Genomic DNA, 22,097 nt, shown 5'->3' on the forward strand with positions numbered 1-22,097 from the left:
TCCGTTACTTGTGGTAAAGTCATCATATCCCAATTCAGCTGACAAAATTGTTGCTTTTTTTCTTGTCATTCAGATCAGGATACAAACATCTCCTGGCTCAATCTTCCTTTCTCCGGCCAATTCACCTTCCCACTTCTGCAGAATTGTTTCCTTATCTATCAAGATATTGTTATCTGAATTTTTCCAACATTAGTTTTCTGCAAGGATCCTCGACCCCCCCCCCCCCGGTCAGTTGAATTAATTTCACTTTCTCTTCAAAACTGAGAATTTTTCTTCTCCTCGATGAAATGTTGATCTTTTTGCAGTAAGTTATTCATGTAGCCAACTACAATACAGACAAAACAATTTTTTATGCATCTAAATAAATTGCCGTGTGTTTATAAAGGAAGTGATCTTGTCACGTGATTCATTAGTCGCAGTCTGGTACCCTATTGCTTTTATACATTTTTTTACACTAAGTGAGAGAAGCCAAAATGGCTTCGATATGTACCATTAACATTATGCAGATTTGACCTAGCGGCTGTTAGGATTTGTAATTTTGAAAATTTTTGTCAGTAGTAATAGCCACTAATTATCAAAGTCAGCAAGCTCAACATCTTACTAAGGAAAGCCATAAAGGCTATCAAACCATTTTCCTGCCGAATTGTGTATTGTACATCGATACTGACACTTCTCAGCTGTTACTGTTGTTCAATAATTGTAACCTTAACAATTATCAGTGACTAAACCGGACATCTTATGATAGCAAAGCAGTAAGGCTAATTGGATTACATGTACTTACCCTTTTGTATTGATTAAAATTTGAGTCTTTCTTGGCTTTATGGAATAAATGTGGCATCTTGTGAGGCGTAAATGATATAATATTAATGTTAGTGGTACATGTACTTTTAGTCAACACCTCTTTCAGAACGAAAACCTGACATCATGAAAATAAATCGGATTACTTAACACGTTATGAATAAAATACTGGTTCTGGATACACATTAAAATAAAATGTGGCCGCTTGTGAGGGGTAAATTTTATATTATTGCACTAATATGCTGGATGCTGGTAGCCTTAGCCAGGTGGCCTTTCGCGAGGGGTACTTTTAAACACAAACTTGTCAGTGCCAAAGGATTCTGGCTGCAAGGGCCGTTCAAGAGGGGGACTACTGTAGTTATGACAGGTAGCATGACAACGTGTTAGGCACATCTGCAACACTGTAGGTTTTAGGATTTAGAATCAATCCAAATAAGCCCTCCTGCATATTGTAAGAGGTGATTAATAGAGGCAACCAAATTGATGCAAAATGTGATGATGTTCAAGCTGTCAAGGTCTTGGACTTTTTTAAAGAATGGTTTATATCAAAAAATGATTTTATATTTTAGAGATTTACACTTTTTGGTTTTATGGGTTTTATTGTGCATGACTTTTTTTCTATGTGTCCTTAAATCCAGTACATAAATACATTGACATGGCTGACTTAAGAACAGGAGATTGAGAGTTTCACTCACTTCCATGCCTCCACCATTTCTTTGGAGGGATCATATGGTGTTATCCTTGTTCTTCCATTCTGTACCATTCCATCCCATCCTAGCTATCATAAATTTTGTTTCAATTCATTAAGTTTGAAGAATTTCACAGATTGAAATTAAATTTGATGCTAGACTTTTCATCCAGAGGATCTTGGTAAAGTTCAATTTTTGACTTTTTCTGACAAAAATATATTGGAGTCATAACCCTTGTTTGACTTCAAAATTTTAAAACTGACAATCACATTTCACAACTGCATTATACTGGTGATGGCATCCATGTTTTATGTGTAAATATCCAAATCCTTACATTCTTCTGAATACCATATTTTTAAAATCTTTAAAAATAATTTTTAGTAGTGCATGAAAGTACATTAAGTACATTTGTTTAAAGCTAATTATTACCTGGATAACTGTAATTGTTTGACAGTGAGCAGCAAGGCAAAAAAAATCCCCATAAAACCTGGCACAATCCACAATTTGTGATAATGCATTTCCCCAAAAGCTGTAGTCAAACTCATTGGCTCATGAGTTTTAACAAGTTTTTTTCATCTGTTTTATTTTATAGCAGATTTCCCATAACTTCTCTTTGGATATATTCAGAACTGTATTCCATTATTATTACATTCCTGAGCCAGTGTAAGTGGTTTGGTTCATTTGCCATATTTGCAGCTTTACTATGAAATCATTCTGTCTTTTTGAAAGAAAATGTTGATAATCTTTCAGATTTTCAGAGGTGAGACTTTTGAATAGACATATCAGTTTGATAATGCATTATGTTGTTTCATACAGTTTTTTGTCTCACTATTAGAACTCATTCAAATCGCAGTTGCCTGTATTATTGTAATCAGGGTAGGGTCTTGGTTAGAGATAAATTTCTAGTGATGATTGAGACTTATTGGACTTAAATGAAGCGAATTTACTAGAACTTTATGTCCATTCAAACAGATTAAGCAACTTGATATTTGACCTGGCTCAATGACTTGCCCATAGTATACAGAAAGTATATCATTTAGGGCTGGTCATTGGGGGATGGTTGGGGGTACTTTATACATTTAAAACCACCAACAGTTCACATAATGAACATATGGACACTGCTTTCAGACAAAAATAAAACAAATTTTCAGACAGAAAGTCAAACAGTCATCAGTACTGCCTCCAGAATTTGTTATTTGTAAAAGAAAACAGAAATATTATCATGGAAGTGTATTTCTAGTCGAGGATATAATGTAGCCTATTATACACTTGCCATTACTGGTCACTTAACCGAACTTGCTGAAGACAGCAATATAAAAACCTAGCAATATCAATACTAAGTTTCTGGACAAGATATTTAAAATAAAAATAATTCTTTATTACTTTAAATTACCCAGTCAGAGAAAGAAGAAAAAACCATTAAGTTGTAATGCCCAATATTACATAAACTACTGTATTTTATTTATGTGTAAATAATCTTATTTGTTGGTTTTGATGATGATGATTCTTGTGCATCAATGTGGATTTGTTGATACAACCTTCACCAATCTTTAGGAAACACTGCAGACACCTCCCTCCCCCAAAACAAAATAAACAGTAGACAAGAAGGGCAATTAATCATCTTTGCCTGATGTAGGTGGAAATTCAGACCATTAGTATAAACCTTTTAATGTCCCAACAAAGCAGTTTATTCCTTGTATTAACATTTCCACATCTCCATCAGATATTAGTGATAGATTCTACTTACAGCATCTTTGCAGTTGTCACAAGTCATTTTAGAAGTACTGAGTAATGTATGCAGTATTGTGCATAATATCTGGAACATGTCAGTGAACAGTATCATAATGTAATGCTAAGTTCCTATATTTTCTTGAATATGTACTTATAATCCTTGAACTTGTTAAGCTAACTAATGACTTTAATGCAGGATATATATAACTCACTAATTCATGTAATACAGGCTGTTTTGAATGACTGAAAGCAGACTTTTCTTGGTTGATGGTGGACTCACCCATGTAAAATATTATTATAACTTTATTATAGCACAGAAAAAAAAAAATATTAGATCATTTACTTAATCAGGTGCTTCTCTTTGGAATGAGCTCCCAATGAATATAGATGTATGTCCAGTATAAAAATTCAAAGTTATTGTTGAGCCCATATTGGAGGAAGCTTGGCATAGTGATTTCTTTGGCATCCATGTACACGTCTTTACACTTACATGTGTCAGTGCACACCAGAAGTGACCTTAATGATAAATGTATTTGTTTGCTTTTCTTTCATGCATGCTTTTTTTTGCTGAATTAAAAGTAGACTCAACAAAAAGAGGTCTCTTGATGAGCATTAGCTGCAGAAGCAGACCTTATTGTAATTTTGATTCAGGAGTATTCATCATCATTGTTTCCCTAGGCTACAGTGTTTATTTCTTGAGTCTGTTAGAATGTGTCTGTGTGTTTGTATATATTTGTGCATATACATGTATAGACTAAAAATATTTTAACATTCTATTATTTCACCTGGCTTAAAGGCCAAGTGAGTATATTTCAGAGTCCTGTGTTCATGTCCATTGTCAGTCAAGTAACATTTGCTTGTTACCACACTGGGGGCCATGTTTTTGATCTGATTTGATCAAACTTGGAATATAGGCTTATATCGTATCTTGGATGCATTCTTGGATGACTTCATATATTAGCCAGATCTATGCAAATGAATTGGCTGATCTTGTAAACCAGTCTAGAGGTTTCACTTCTGTTCTGATTTTGATCAAACTGTAATATTTGTTTATGTTTTCAAGATGCCTTCAAGATCTCAGACACGTTCAGTAATGAACAAGATACTTACTTATTATAAGGTGATTAGCTGAGCTTTTTACCATTCTGAAAGCCATATTTCTCATCCAGTTTTTATCAAACTTTGAATATGCAATAGGGGCTTATTCTTGGATGAGTTTTAATAATGAGTGAGATCCATATATATTAATAAGTTGGTCTTGTTTCTTATTGGTTGAGCTTGAAAATACTCTAGCTCCATATTTCTGTTCGGATTTAGATCAGGCATGGTGTATAGACCTTCATGAATAAGATTTCACATGATTTTGATGAATAGTAAGTTCCACACATATTTAAATGAGGCAAATTTTCATCAGATTAATTCAAGATGTTACTACTATAGTGACTGAATTTTGTAAAACTTGATAAGTATGCTTTAATCATCAGTATGTCAGAAGAATTTGATTATGATCAAGATCTGTGTTTTATTTAGGAGCAGTCAAGTAATATGACCTTGACATTATATCATATAAATTAGAACCACATGTAAGACATACTTCAACACCAATAAATTTCTGCCATTTGCAACCTTTCTAAGTAAAGTTGCTAAAACTGTTTTATAAATTTAATTTAAATTTATAAATTATAATAGATGACAAGATATGAATGCTCATTTTAAAAATATAAGTAAGTTCTTGGTTTTGGTGCATTAATGCACTTAATGATACATATGCACTAATAACATTCATATAAAGATTTACACATTTATGTAGACTCACAGAAGATCCTCTCAGTTCAGTTTTTATGCACATGCTTAAAAATGGCTATGTAGTGCCAAGAAAAATGTAAAATAATTCCACAGAATTTGAAAGATAAGACCTTCCAAATATAGGAGTATGAAATACCACGTGTAGATATGTTAACATGCAAAATGTAAAGGTAACATGTATAATCCTTGAAACATGTCCAAGCTTACATTTAGCTCAACATTATATTTATTTAATTTGTTTTATAAATAAGCGTACAAATAATTATTTAATGTAATGAACCAACTTGTAAGATATTGTTGCTTTCTCCATTGTATTCAGGAGGGACTGAAGACCAGTGTTTTGCTCAGGTTATGGTGGATTGTGATTTTGACAGGAGCAACTGTGGTTACACCACGGCTGCAGTTTCTGGTAGTGAAGTCTGGAGAATTGAATATGTCCAGGGAATTCCTCCTTTGCCAACAACATCTGCCTCCAACTCCTCCATAGAAGGTAAATATCTAATTACAGAAAACTGTATACTGTATTTACTGTGTATATTTTGACACTAAATTGTTTTTAAATAATTTTTTAATGGACTGTGAGTTTTGGGACACCATTTTTCACTTGTACTGTTTTGTTTGTTCATATATCATAACTAGCTGATTATCTCAAGATTATGTTCCAAGAATTGTGATAATTGGTGTACTTTGTTTATTTTTCTGAGAGATTGGATATCACATTTTCTTTGCAGAAAGTACTTCAAATTGCTTTTACACTTCTCTTGGCAAGAACAAAAGGCATAGCTAGTTGAGAAACTTGCATGAGTAAGCACCTGGCGTGTCCTGCACTTACACAGTACCATATTTACAATTACCTTTGGGTAGCCTTATTTGATCAGATCAGACAGTTGTCAGCTGGAATGACCTGGCCAGAGCTGTAGCTTGTTTAATTGGCATGTAAATAACACTGCAAAGCCATGTGGTTCTTGGGGCATTGGTTATTGTAATTAGTACTATAAGGAATTGTTTATTCAGTGGTATTAATTGATAGTGGAATTTATTATTGCCCTTATGCACAATAAGATCACAGTCATTAGTTAACTGATCAATACAGATCACAATTTTCCTGAAACCTCTCTCTCTCACTCCTCTTTCTCTCATATTGGGGCATATATTTTATTTTATCACGAAGTGCAAGATGAAAAATGTGATGGAATTCCTATGTCATTGTCATGGTTATTCATTTTATAACATGTCTATTCTAATACAAATATATATATAATGAAATTTAAAGAACATATATGAGCAGTGCTTGCTGCTTTAGCACAGTTACATCTGATGCCATGAATTAAAAGCTGATGATTATGTAATCATTTTAAAACCTTCCGCAATGTCCGGTCCATAATTTTTTTTCTCACATGATCGCTTTGCCAAAATGGTAGTTTTTTTCACATTATTTTTCATACTTTGGAAGAAAAATATTTATTTATTTTACATACAAAAATTACCTTACATACAATAAAGTGATTAATAATTTGATTTGGAGTATAAGACAAAGCCCAGACTTACTTGTCAGAAAGTATTGACTTATAGGCCAACAAATATTGTAGAAACTGTCATTATGTACCAACCGCTCCGGTGGCCTAGTGGCTAGAGCATCCGCCTCGGATGCAGGAGGTCAATAGTTTGATCCCTGGCCGAGTCATACCAAAGATTTACAAAAATGGTGCTAACAGCTGCCTAACTTGGCGTTCAGCATTAAGAGGTTAGTGTTATGACTGGTTGGTCTGGTGTTTGGATAATGTGATTGGGTGGGACATTATGCTAGATGTCTGTGGCATAATGCCCCAGTGCTAAACATCACTTTAAACTGCCACACTGCAGACATTGTAGCAATATGACTGAAATTCTTTTAAAGCTACATTAAAAATCGAAATCACAAGTACTTGTGGTTGCCATTTTCATGGGTTTTATGATTCATCTTTGAGCCGTTTTCATCAAAAACACTTTCGCAAATTTGATTCTCACAAAAATCAGTAATTTCACCGTACAGTAAAACCTGATTTTAAAGATGAATCTTGGAGAAAGCAGGCAAGGCCACAATGACATTTTTTAAAATATAAATTATTTTGACATCTTCTGTCTCTCAAGATCATTCTTTGTAGTTTGCAAAAGAGTGGGTCTCACAAGTCAGGTTTCACTGTATCATGATTGTTGTTATTCATTTGGTATCATATTTGTTATCGGTGTTTCATTTTCATCTGCAGCAGGCAACAGAATTGCATACTATGTTAACATAAATGGAGTAGAGACAGATGAGGCATATTTAAAGTCTCCAAATTTCACAATGAACACAAGTACCAATATTTTGGAATTTTACTACTTGATGAATGCGTCCACTTTGGGGGCACTGAGACTGGAAGGAGAGGTAATGGAACTATGGGAAAGTCCAGTATTACGATCGGAAGAAGAGAACAAATGGATGTACCAGTGTGCCAGTCTTAATCAACTCATGCCAGACATCAAACAAACAGGTATGCCAGTAAATATAGTTAAGGTTTCTAAGACCACTTTTTATCTAAAGATGTAATGATGCTGCAGTAAGTTATGGGAATATACATTTTTTAATGGCAGTATGAATGTATATATTACAGTCACTCCCATATTGGAATACACACAGAAACAACATGAGAATTTTAATTGCAGTGACCTAACCAATTAGAAATATAAAGTACCTAAGATGAAATAATTTGTTGTGTTGACTGTTATATTGCTCTCATAATTTTTTATTCCTCAGCTAACAAAGTTGTGAGTAGATGCAGCAATTTGCTATTTGGTAGGCTGGTTTATTCATTGGTTCATTTGTTATTTCATTAAATATTTGTCAGATTATCATTATTTAGGATCCAATTTCACTGACACTAATTATTTGATATGGATATTGTGGATGCTTTTCTGGAAGTATCTCATCCTTACTAAAGTTAGGTCATTTATCTTTTTTTCATGAACAAATTTTTCAAGTATTTACTCATAACACCATCAGTATCTTGGACCCTATAAAACCTTTGTCAAATTTGTATGTGGATTCTTCTCAGGAAAAAGAAAAGCAACATAAATTGGGTATATCTGGAATTTAGAATTGAATCTTTCATTTAGAATATTATTTAATGATGAAGCATAAGCAATTGAAGGGATCACATATTCATGCTATTATCAGGAGCGTGTTCGATCAAGTTTCAGACTATAAACCATTTGTTTGATGGACTCTTTATGTTCATGTGTTTAAACACTGCTGGACGACTTGCTCTGTTTATAAAGAAAACAGTAGTTTACATAATGTACTTTATGTGTACATGTGCAAATTGCAGATTAGATTCCTAGCCTTGCTTTGAACAGTTGTTTTGAGGATTGTTTTCCGAATACGATAAACAAGACAAATTTTCAATGTCATTGTGGTAAACAAGTATGTATGACATTTTTATATGGCCCAGGCTGTATTGTGTCAAGTAAAATTAGGCATCCCAGGAAGGGCATTTAGAAAACAATAAAATGCAACAAAAAAAATGAAAAATCATTAAAATACAAAGATACTTCATGTGCAGTGCAATATTTTGGAAAGTCCAAAACTTTCAGAAACAACATCCAGGGGAGAAAAAAAAGTTGCTTCCATTAATTGTCTCTTAAATCATGCAAGGAGGGCCTACTCTACATTACCATGTCCACAGAGTGGTTTTACTGTCACGATTCTGTAATGGCTCAAGTACTAATCAACAGTGGATTTTATTGCAGTCAAACCCAGTTATCTTGAGTATGTCATGGGTGTCAGAAAATTGTCTACATAACCTGGTCTAGAGTAATCAGTATTTAATTGACAAATCTAATGCAGAACAACGATTATGCATCTGAAGCACCAAAAAGTAGGAGTTTTCTTTCTAAAAATAAATAGCATTTCTGATGCACCATAAAAATAATAATTCAGTCATGGCAGGTTGCAGAAATAAAAGATTGGAGGTCTTTAAAATGATATTAAGTAACAACTCATACATTTTTACAACACTTAAGTTAGTGTAACAATGTCAGTGGTTTAAAGTTTTTATTTCCCTGTGAATATCCTCATCCCTTTGGTAGCCTCAACAAGGCAATAGGTTTTCTCATGCTTACCAAAATCTAGTCAAATTTAAGCACATGTACATGTAGGACTCTACTTTTTAACAAAAAAATAGTATTTTCTTTTGTTAGTGTTGTCTTTAACTAGTAGCAAAACATAACTGATCAAATATGTGTGACAATCGATCACTTTTGTTGGTCATCAGAGGTTCCTTTACACCAGTATGCCAGTTTTTACCAATAACATTTAACTTTGTACCAGGAAAAAAGATGAGGCTGTCAGTATTCATGTACTGACAGACTGTAAAATGTGTTTAAAGTCTTTAACGTTAACTGTCTCAACATCAAATTCTGCAAGAAGACAACTTATTATATTCATTCAGTTGTAGTCCCATATCCCTGCCAACTGTGATCAGTGACCATCAGCCACAACACAGCATCAGAAGGAGAATTGACATATCACTTTGTTGGATTGGAAGGCTATTATATTTGATTCAAGATAAAACAATAAAAATGAAAGCAATCCTTTTTATTTTTCATAGATGTTACTCTTATCAGTCACTTTCTGCTTCATTCAGTTTTGCATTGAAGAATGTGTAATCATGGCACAGCGATTGACTTCATTCTTAAAGAAAATACTGGGCACTGAATTTTTTAAATACCATTTGTGCTTTTATTTACTCATGTTCAAAACAAATTCATCAAGTCTTTGTTGGTGGGGGAGTACCAGCCTGGTTTTGAATTTTGTAGGTTTCTGTGAATAAATAATGTAAGTCACGTGATCTAGCAATGCTGCATGTGAAGGTTTGCACTCAGTCCAAGCATGGAAACACTTTGACTATTTACTTTACAAGTGGACTCTGATCCAAAGTTGATAACTGTGTATGGATTAAGTTGATGACTCACCTGATTGTATCAGAATGTGATTACACAGTAGTTTGTTCCACAAAGCATTGTGAATTTTATCATATCTGTAATTTTGTCAATTTTCAGGTTAGCATTATATAAAGTATCTAAAAGTACCTAGTTCATTTTAAATATATAGGGTAAAATGAGTTAGGTATTTTTTTAGCCACATGATATTAATGATTCTGACCTGATAATTTACCTGAGTTAAAGATAAGATAAAATTCATGATGCTGTGTGGAATGAACTATATTGTGGTATTGATATTTGACGTTGTCCATTATAAACACAGCTCGTGTAAGGGTCATATTATTCACTTAATTTCTTTACTCTAAAGTATTGTTTACAGCATAATTTTCTCCACTTTATGCAAGTGATAAGCCATGAATTGATGAGATTGGTTGATTAGCATTTGTACCAGTAAAATTTCATCTTATACAGACTTTTTCCATCCTTGCGGTATGAGGTACTGGAAGTAGCAGAAACACCGGATCATTTTTTGTAAAATTTCTCCAAGATGACATTAAAAGTTGCATTTCGTCGAAATAAGTGGGTCTACATGGCACTTTGGACCAACAGTTATGTCCAGCATAACAGATTATCAACTTAACAAAGGTCAAGATAAGCTGGGGAAAATTAGCATAACAAAGAATATTTTTTTATGGATTGGACCAAAACGCTTGACTTAGTGGGTTCTCGAGATAGCTAAGGTTGAGAAAAGTGGGTTTGACTGTATTATTATCTCTCCTTACTGATATATTTGTTCATGTGAAGCATGTGCACAATCAAACTGTTGATTATATAAAAAAATTTAATGATGTCTAGCAGGCGATGCATGTTTAAGATGAAAAGGAAAATAGCCTCTTGAAAAGTGTTAACAATCAACACAGAAGAATGAAAAAGGAATATTCAGATTTGTGAATAAAAGCTGGAAATGACACAATTATGTTTATTGGACATCATGTGCCTAATTCAGCTATGCAGTAGTGGCAGGGTAAATACTTGCTGCTATTGAAATGTAGGTTTGGGGGGTTAAACTAATTTTAATTATGCAATACTTACCAGTCGCTATTGCCAAATGTCCTCCTCCCATCCTGCACTAATGTCTAACACGATCATCTGTGAAAAGATGAAAGGTAATATCTACCTTCTGAGCATGTGCATGGGACATACATAGTTTTAGCTAGACAATATTGGCATGATAAGTAATTACTGCTATAAAAATGATGTGTTTAGATCAGTTTGGAAGGGTATTTGTTTCAGATACACATTATTTTGTATCACATGTTCGCTAATAAGTTGAATTCAAAAGCAAGTTGCACATACCCAGAATTGTCATTGCATAATATGCTAGCAGATTTGTGTCCTTGCTTGTTGTTAGGAGTAACCAGTAGAACAAATATAGACCACAACCTACCAGTGCACTGTGAGATGACAGGTCAGGGTCCTTGTTTGCAGTGTGACTAGACTTATAAGAAATTACATATGGTACCTGCTTACTTACCTTTGTATTTACAGTATCCTTTTATGCCAAGAAAGGACCAATCAGAACTCGAGTTATTGCAGTAGACAGCATTAAATTGAGTGAAGGAACTTGCCAATGTAAGTTTGCTTTTACCGTCACTTTCCAGGTCTGTAATTACTAAAACTCTTAGGACAGGGAAGACTGTTGAAGACAAGGGGATTGTTCTTTGAAAATATGAAAATTTTAGTATTCTTGTGCAATAGTTTGCATTTCTAATAGAGTGGAAAACATACAATTAATTTTACATTGTATTTTGAAATAATGTTAAATAGATTGGAAAACAAATAAAAATTGTTCCTCTTTTTAAGATAGACATTGAAAAGTAAAAAAGAAATTATGTATGAATCTTGTGCTGCAAAAAATGTTCATTTTTGTGAGACATCTGTTATGTAGTAGGTATTTGCAGTACATACTGGCTAAGTATTTTCTAAATTTAGGATGATTGCTCATGAAATGTTTAAGTATTTAACTTTCTTTAAAAAAAATATATTTGGCCATTTCTATTGGGCTAAGGTATTTAAGCTCACCTAAAAAATATATAGGTTGTTATGCACTTTTTTGTGCTACTCCTTCTTGACTATTTATCCTCAAGTAACATGATTTTATAGACATGATAGACAAGTGTGGAGAAAAATTAACCTGCCATTAACTATCTATAAAATAATAGCTTAATGAGTTTTAAAAAATTCATCAGATTTGTACAGAATGAAATTCATTCTGTACAATACACACAAAGAAATGTTTGCATTGGTAAGAGAATTCTTCAGTATAATACAGTTATTGAGATCACCTCAGTTTATTGTGACAGAAAGCCTACATAATGATTAAGATGGCAGGATATAAATATTAAAGATCTCCTTTGTTGTTACACAGGAATGTTAATGCGATTATTAAAACTGTACAATACTTAAAATTTTCATTATTTATTAAGAGGCTGGAATCACAACTATGTCATTTTAAATTCAATCTCTCTCAGAGTTTATAGTGCAACAATACACATTGATAACAAGGGACATCATATAAATGATGCCATAATGTAATCATATCATTATTTTCCTTTGTGCAGTAAATGTTACTTTTGCAACAGCTTATTACCTTAATGTTTATCCTTTATTCTATACAGCAACAGCAAAAGTAGTTATGGGCATGCTGATTTACTTGTCTACTCATCTTTCTTTGCATGCCTGTCCTCAACTAAATTTATTAGCTTCATTAAACCTAAATTACTTATGTGTGGGGAGGGATATTTCCACAATTTATACAAGTGAGACCTCACCATAGGTATATCATGGGAGAAACATGTTACTTTAATTTATGAATGGGCAAGTGAATTATGTTGTCCTCTTGGATGATTCAAGATACATTGCATTTTACAAGAAACAAATAATTTTACAAAACATTGTATTCCACAAATAATGGGGATTTCATTTTTCATTATTTCTTCCATGATAAAACCAGGGATCCAGCCTAATAAATTTATTTTATATTAAGGTGTGGTCATATTATCAGAGAAATATACTTTTTGTTACTATCTGACAAAATTTTGATAAAATATACCTGGTTGTCTTAATGACAAGCATGGGCGTATCATCAGATAACTATGGTATACCCAAAAAAAATGTTTTGGTTTATTTTACTTCATCTGCCTATAAAAAGAGTTTTCACTCTTCATGGAAAAGGTTGAGTTCTGCAAGTTTTAATTGAAAATTAAATTCTAGCAATGAAAGTAATATTTATAATCATTAGTCAAAGAATGGTTTAGTTCATTTGCAAGAAAATAACTTTGTCATTTTTTTAATGTTTATTTTTATCTGTAATACTGTTTTTATGACTGAATCAGAGCAACAGTATTAGCATGAATGTTTCAGAGCACAAATGTTATGAATTTTACAGATGGCCTAGAAGATGCCATGTGTGACTTTGAGCGTCCAAGTGTTCATGGTTACACTATCAACTGTACATACTGTAAGACTCTAATACCAAAGTTCCGTTGGTACTGGGGTAATGGTAGCACCCCATCTGATGAAACAGGGCCAGATGTGGATCATACTTATGGCACTAATAAAGGTAACATTAATCTAGGGTAGCTGTTTGACACAAAGTTCAGTCTCACTAGTCTTGATTCTGTTCATTCTTTTACTCTAAACCAGTCACAGATAAATGGCACAAATTCATATGCCTCATAAAGGGCTGCGAGAGAGAGAGACATGGAGTAGTGGGTTGGGTGGCCAACATTGGCTCTTGTCTTTGACATATGTTGCCAAATATTGATAAATAAACATGGTCCATTTAATTCACCATTGATCTGACTCAGAATTGTATGATACTTTATATCTGTCCTATCAAAAGTATAATATACTGGTCATACATAAATGTAGAAAGATATAGGTATGTTGGCAGAGAAAAACACAAAGAACATTCAATACATCTATACAGGCACCAGATGTATCAAATAATTCAAATGTCAGAAAAGGATAGGTTACACTATTTATAATAGAAATTAGCTCCTACTAATTGCATCACCGTCCCATTCCACTTGTTTTTTGTACAGCGTAAAGAGGGTCCAGATCCTCCGCTGAAGTGCAGTAGGAGAGGTAGCTTTATTCACTATTACTTGCAATAAAATCACTGCATCAATATTTTACTAACTGAAAAGTAAAGAAATTGAGCTTTGACGTACATGATTTTACATGAAATAAATTATTGCTAGTTTTTTTTCAAAGGAATCTTGTTTCATGATGTATCAATAGATAATCTGCTTCCCTGCTTTTTAGACTCCCTACTTCAAACTACACTACAGTTTAAAAATCAGGGAACTAGACTAATCAACAGCAACAAAATTCACTGACGTAATACATAATGTTTTCATGTATACATGAAGGTTGGGGGCCCCAAGTGGCCGAGTGGTCTAAAGCTTTCTCCGTTACGGATCACTGCCATCTCACCTCTGTCTGCGCCGGTTCGAGTCTCAGATTCAGCCAATGTAGGTATGTGAGAAAGCATGCCAGTAGCTTCTCATGGGTCGGTGGTTCTTTCTGGGGTTTTCCCGGGTTCTTCCTCCACCATTAATACTGGCCGCCATATATAGCCTATCGTGTGCTGAAAAATGGCGTTAAACCCCACAACAACAACAACAACAACAACATGAAGGTTGTTGAAACCAGTTGGAATGATATTGTTAATCTTTCAGATGTTGGACCTGTTTAAAATAAATATAATTTATTGCCAAATATTGAAAAATAAACATGGCTTTCCAGTGGCTTCAGAGATGCAGCTTAAATAAATGAATTCATTTGTATGAGGGCCTCAAGGTAGATTAGTTTTTAGCTAATTGTGTTACCCTCTTTAAATAAGGTCATTATTATTATTATTATTATTATAGAGAATAACGAATAACATCATCAGAAAAAGCAATTTATTGACAATTATTCTCAAAGCAATTATAAAACGATTATTCAGCCCCCGGTAACTCACGCCCGTGCATATAGTGTGATTTGTTGTTTTGGACCCATTGTGTGTGAGTTATCAAGGAAGAGGTGTATTTTTATTGCAATTGATATATTAAATGTTAATATGTACAGTTATTTTAGATTTATATTTGGTATTTTTGTCCTTTAATAAATATACAAAAATAATAACCCTATATGCTTTTCTCTAGAACCACTTTCAAATTTAGTTGACATCATTATTCTAAATTTACAGACCTTTCATTTTTAGGGTCAGCAGACCAGTTTATTTCATCATACTCAATAAGATGTTCACTATCTCTTCCAATATTTTTAAGAGCCTGCTGGACATAGACTAGAAAGCATGGTTCAGTAATCATGACTGTTGCATGTTTTTTGCTAATACTTGTTGGTTCAGATTTACAGCATCTTATATCAGACAAATGCAGATTATTAAAATAATTAATTTAGAGAGTTTATATCAAATATAGGTGAAGATATATCAATAGAGAAGGGCCCCAGTTTGCTAAGTAATCTAAGGTGCCATTATGGGTATCTGCGAAAGCTTGCCAATAGCTTTCTGTGAATCATTGGTTCTTCCCAGGATTTTGCTCATTTCTTCCTCGACCCGATATAATGGCTGCTATATATTGACTATCATGTGCTAGGAAACAGTTAAACCCAAAATGACAACAGCAGCAACAAATAATAGAGAAACACAAAATCATGATTTTTGTAACATATGCAATCATTGTTATAAATTTTAAATACTGTTGATCAACCAGCAGATAAATGCCAACATTTATTTTTGACAGCTGACAAGGTTAACAGGAACAGTTTATAAAAGTACAATGAAATCATTATATGCTAGTATTTGAAAAGGACAAAATAGGGTCATACAGAGAGTAATCTCCACTCTTATTTCAAACTTAAGTAAATAAATGAATCGAGATTAGTGGATTGACGTGTCCAAATTCTTTTGTATATGAGAAGTTATGTGAACACTGCTTTGCTTCTGAAATTAATTTCCTTGCTGATTATACATATTTTGCCGTACATAGAATAGTTTGTCTCTTTAGCTTTAGTATTTGTGTTACATCGCCTGAAATGTAATTAAAAAACACATTTTGGGGGCTATTTCTGAAAAGATTTTGATACATTGACTTCCAAGAGATGAGATTTCCGGTTAACCGAATGCCTAGTTGTGTTAGAAACATTTTTCGTTGACAAAATGCTCATGCATGAGCAGAAGGATAAAAGTTGTAGGATTCATTTATCTTTTATTTTTTTAAGAAAAATATTCTTTTTGATTTTTGCTTAATGGACCCATCATTTTCATATCCAGATCAGTTTATATTCCAAACGCCCATTTTATCCTACTTTTTTGCAAAGGTTATCCTGTCCGTGTGCAGTTCAGACCCGTCTGCCTTAGATCTGAGGCCAAAAAGTCTAAAATCTAAACACAAAATTGGATTCCAACCACTGGCGGTGAATTTTGGGTGGAAAAAATTGGGTCCAAATGTTTGTTTGTTTTTTTTCTTTGTATTTTGTAGTGCAGTTAAAATTACAGATTATTTGGTATTGTTTTAGAACTACCTTTCTATAATACCACCCAATTTTATGTATCTTAAATAAACTTGACACAACAGAGCTCGGATGTAGGCTACTTCCTCCTGATATGTAAATGATGCATCAGGGGTTAATGAGTTAATTGTCGTACGCCAGTTTGAACATTTTCCTAAATTATATCAACTGAAGATGATCATATTATATTTAAATTTATGACTTATGCAGGATGCACTGAATGAAAGAAGTAATACATGATTATTTGCTTATATTACTAATCTCTAATGACAATGTGTTGTTGAATCAGAATATATTATTTACCATTGTATTGTGACTTGCAAAAACTTGTCTTGTTCTTAAAATATTCCTGTTTTTATTCCTATGCACTCAACAGCATTTATATAAGAAATTCCTGAAGAGATTATACTGAATCAGTTGTCTTGGCCAGCTGCTTTTGCATTCATATCAGTTATATCAATCCAACATTCTCTTACATATGCACATTTTCCTTTGTTCTTATACAATTTTTAATAATAGGTCACTACATGTATACTGAATCTTGTACAATTTTCAATTATAGGTCACTACATGTATGCTGAGGCTTCTTATGGAGAAGAAGGAGATGCAACAGCCTTGACTTTCCCCATAGTATCCACAAAGATGACTTTTAGGGCTGTGCAGTTTTATTATATTATGTATGGAAGGGATATTGGATCATTACGAGTATGTTTCATTTTTTTTCTACCTCATGAATGAACAGCATAAATATATTGTCGTTACTGTAATTTAGGATAGTAATCAAATGTGCATTCTCTCAATGGTGCCATATATGTGCCAGTTTGAGAACCAGGAGCCTTATTATATTCATTATGTTTTGTATAGTTGTTACTTCTGAATTAAGAATATTTAATTTGATGAAAATTTTGTTGCTTTTATCCTTTAACATTTTTGCTTGAGGAGAAATTATTGTATCCAATAACTCTATCTACACCTTGGCGGATCGAACAGCTGTATTGGTGCTTTGTCCTAGCGACAGTTATTGGATTTCATGTGTTGCCTCCCTTAGTACATAATGGCAACTTACTGATAGCATGGTGCATTGTACATCGGTTGAAAACAGTGGTGGCAATTGACCTGAAAAGGGTACTTTGTAAGTTTGACATCGAAAGTGTGACTATGTACAAGAGCAAAGCTATCACAGTTGTATTTGAGTGAAAGGCATTTATGCATTGAAAAGTTGCTTATTTATCAGTCCATTCAAGTTGTGTGCTCCCAGTGTCTCAATCATGTAGAAACAGTGTTCAAATTTGAACAACATAATTTCAGTTGGATGTGGTGGCTTGCTGCCACATCAAATGAAATTCACAGACCTGAAGCACATAAATATCTGCTTGATATGCCAAGATGTAGATAGGATTATTGGAATGTTGGCATGCAAAGATGAAATTATTGTGGAATAATAGAACCTAATTAATTGGTAGCCTAGTTAGCTTGTAGTAAATCATGTGTTGTTGTATTTGTGTTTTTAAGCTAAATCTTCTTTTCTTTGATATTTTCTTTTGAAAAACTGCATGCAGTAAATATTCATACCATTCCAACTTCACCTTCGAAAAGTAACTATTGGGCTTTGTGCATAAACACGAAAAATATTCTCAGTGGCATGTTCATTCACAGAACTTTTCCTTAACTTATGTTGTCATTGTTTTATTTAACACACACACACACACACGTATATATAGGCTGTTACATCATTAGTCAGAGGCATCAAAGAGGTGAATCCTACAATAAAGGTTATTTGGTTTTTCATGCAAATAGCATAATATTGGCTTTAAAAGTTTTACCTAACTTTATGACCAGGTTGGCTCACTATAATCACACCATAGACCCACCTTTTCAAATGAATTGATCACTTGTTCTAAACCTGTCTGAAGCATTGCGGGTTAAGGATTTTCATCTAGGTGAGTTTTGTACTTTATGAGCACATTTCTTGTTGCAAGAGTTTTAGATTTGCTGCAGGGGTGTATGTGCTAATTATGACATGTATGAGTATTGTGTTGAATATGTTAGGTTGCAAGTTCTCAGCTTTTAATTTGTGAAAAAGTAGTTCAGTTTACCTTAATTAATTATGTTTTGATTTTATTTTGCAGGTGATGTTGGAGTATGGCGGTCAGAAGAAAGTAGTTTGGGAGAAGACTGGTAATAATGGAAAGCTGTGGATAAAAGCTTGCACTTTGCTTCCAGAAAATGAAAATGTGACGATTAGTTTTATAGCAGTTAGAGGCCCTGGTCCATTTGGTGACATTGCAGTTGATGACATAGAGCTGCTTATGGAGAATTGTCCACGTAGGTGAAACATTTTTATATCCATATAGGATTTGATTTTTGGGGTCACCTGACATTGACAAGTACTGGTATCAAAGGTAAAGATTTCCACTCTACTTTTCACTTCAAAATTGTATGTGGATTTCATTTCTGTTATCTGGAAACAACAAGATTATTTCACTATGTTTTTGTTCTAGGCAAATGAGAAATGAATTGTAATGTGATTTCTTGTCACTAAATAATGTGTTTATGTGTTTATATACACTGTTATGATGCATGCAATTTTACTGTACAGCCTTATGTATTAGTCTCCTCATATAGTACTGTGACTCACTTGTATGGCTTTTATCAGCAGGATTATCAAAAAGGAGCATTTTATACCATATGGAGGTGCTCAGTGTTATCAAAAGGGAGCATTATATGTCATATAGTGGCAACAAGTTTTATCAGAAAGAAGCATTGTATATCATCAGCTGGTGTCCAATGTTAAAAATGGAGCATTGTACATCATAGGCTGGTGCCCAATGTTATCAAAAGTGACATTGTAGATCATGGGATTGTGTCCAGATGAGACCATTTTTGTCAGCATTCTCCTGAAACTTTTAATTATATATATTTCATGACACTTCATCCTAATGGGCATAGGTCCCAATCCTCAGGAAAAGAAAAGATTTTGTTGTCATCACTTATCTTTACAGAAAGGATGCTTCCAGACTCCGTTTATGAACATCTGGCATCATTTTAATATTGGCAGCAAATTAATTGAACAACCCCCACAAACAACTGTTCTTTAAATCACAAAATTTCTGCGTCATGTATTTCTATTGAATTTAGCAGAAATGCTTTTCTTACTCCCAGCTAGAGCGTCCGCCTCGGATGCAGGAGGTCGTGGGTTTGATCCCCGGCCGAGTCATACCAAAGACTTACAAAAATGGTACTAACAGCTGCCTCGCTTGGCGCTCAGCATTAAGAGGTTAGTGTTAGGACTGGTCGGCCTGATGTCAGGATAATGTGACTGGGTGGGACATCATGCTACATGTCTGCGGCATGATGCCCCAGTGCTAGACATCACTATAAACTGCCACATTGCAGACATCGTAGTGATATGACTGAAATATTGTTAAAGCTACGTTAAAAATACAAATCACAAATCACTTACTCCCAGCATCTTCTCACAAAAGTACTCACACAAAACATGCACATAAGAAACATCAATACAGCATGCATACACTTCAGCTAAGTATGATCCCTTTGTTTACATGTATATATTGAACAGTGTGCACAGACTGCACTTGACTTTCGTAAACTGGTGTCCCGATTCTGATTCAAGAAAATAGAATATGCCATGTCAGCTTGGTTACAACAACCATACTTAGAGCAGTTAAAAGCAATTACCTTATTGAGAAACATGAATATGAATAAAGCCACATGTCATTGTAACCAATGAGGTTACTGCATATATGAAATATTCCTACTAATTACTTTAATTGCTAAATGTATTCTATAATTAATCATAGCCATTTGCATGGAAACATTCTCAATTCAGGTAGCCATGAAAATTTGGCAACAATTTTAATTATGCTAAATAAAATTATTAGTCATGCTTTTTAATCAATGATGTCATTTGAAAAGTGGTCATGAAACAAGATGCTTTTTTCATGTGGCATTGCATGGATCCCATTTCATATTTTATTAATTTTAAACAATCACAACATTGTATTATATCATCAAGTGATTTCAAATTCGTTGATGTATTCAGATTTGTTTTTACATGAGCTTTATTCAGACACTGCAAATGCATGTGGCAGTTTAGTACTTTTTTGTTGGCAATTTGTAAATAGTTCATTTTCTAAGTGATAATGAAGATTAATTATCAAACATGTTTTGCTATTTGCAAATTTTGGAACACTCAGAAGAAACTTTGAGCCTTCAATCTTTGAACTTGAGCTAACAATCATTACTCATGTAGTACTGCATCTAGTACACGAGTACCTGAATACAAGTCAGGTGCATCGTAAACTTGAGTCCAAATTTGGGACATTAGTACTGAAAAAAAATAGGAGACACCTCTTACTGACATTTTGGAACAGATGTTAAATTATGATTTTCCTTGTATTAAAGTTACATTTGCCTTATCGCATCCACTGGTGTTTCTTTTCTTGTACTACGTCATATCATGAATATATTAAGTCTCCACTGTACTGTTATAGGAACACAAAGGAAAACACTTATTAAGCATTGACATTACTATTTCAGATCCGATCACCTGCATGGGCGATTTTCAGCAATGTGAGTACACCAGAAGTTCTGCAAGCAAAGAATACATGTGGGATTGGAATGGTGACATACATGGTAGGAACTAAAATTTTAACTTCCTTGCTACATTAGGCAAGACTATTGCACCCAGTATTTTCTTCTCCAGTAGACTCAATATATAACAAATAAACAAAACATCACATGAATACTGTGTTATTTGGTTAAAAACATTGCTATGGTTGCAGTGATGCACTTATTATAATGATTGTTTATGAATGTTCACCTTCTTCATGAATTTTTTTACATGAGCATCTGCTACAAAAAGACAGTCCTTAGTCATTGCTTAGGCATGTGTATCACTTAAGTATATGCAGCTAAAATATTAAACCTCCCAAACTTACTTTTGTGTATGTAATTAACACCTAAGTCACACCTGGGTGGGGATATGATATAGGAATGAATGGTTTCAAATTTAAAAATGTTCAGAGAAATCATTATTTTCAATTTTAGCATTGTTTTAGGTCACCTGCCAGGCTGTAAGGCAAAGTGTGCTTTTGGTCTAGCCCCATGTATATCACTCAACTTGCATTGTGTGTTACCTGTTATCTGTCAACAGGTACTTGTTACTAAGCTGGATGCCATATTTCTGATCTGATTCTTTGATACATTTGGAATATAGGCTTATATCATCTAGATCACTAATGAGTTTGATAAAGAGCAAGATCCAATAATAATTATATGCCTTTATCTTTTGAGATAATTTTGTAATGTCCACCATAAGGCAGAGCATATTATATTATGATATTATCCATTCATCCTTCTCTTCCCTATTTCATTTCCACACAATAATTAAAATTCTTCTTCACCATTCTACAGTTATGGGGTCAAAAAGTCAAAGGTTTTCAGCTCACAGAAGACATACCAACTCTTCTGCCTAATGTTTTATGAACATTACCCTTAAAATAC

The 22,097-nt window shown here is 33.6% G+C and overlaps 1 protein-coding gene across 6 annotated transcripts in view; it reads left to right on the forward strand.

The window, feature by feature from the left end:
* LOC149783476 (uncharacterized) overlaps nucleotides 1–22,097 on the forward strand; it is a 298,719-nt gene that overhangs the window by 93,525 nt on the left and 183,097 nt on the right. For all 6 annotated transcript variants that reach the window (XM_089931706.1, XM_089931711.1, XM_089931709.1 and 3 more), the window contains exons 27-33: nucleotides 5,344–5,514; nucleotides 7,271–7,537; nucleotides 11,535–11,618; nucleotides 13,435–13,608; nucleotides 17,134–17,276; nucleotides 18,701–18,896; nucleotides 21,132–21,227. In XM_089931706.1, the coding sequence (XP_089787832.1) occupies nucleotides 5,344–5,514; nucleotides 7,271–7,537; nucleotides 11,535–11,618; nucleotides 13,435–13,608; nucleotides 17,134–17,276; nucleotides 18,701–18,896; nucleotides 21,132–21,227 (1,131 nt within the window). The remainder of the gene's footprint in view (nucleotides 1–5,343; nucleotides 5,515–7,270; nucleotides 7,538–11,534; nucleotides 11,619–13,434; nucleotides 13,609–17,133; nucleotides 17,277–18,700; nucleotides 18,897–21,131; nucleotides 21,228–22,097) is intronic.

The sequence above is a fragment of the Sinohyriopsis cumingii genome, chromosome 14 (assembly GCF_028554795.1).
Source record: "Sinohyriopsis cumingii isolate HCF-2022 chromosome 14, ASM2855479v2, whole genome shotgun sequence".
NCBI lineage: Eukaryota > Metazoa > Mollusca > Bivalvia > Unionida > Unionidae > Sinohyriopsis > Sinohyriopsis cumingii.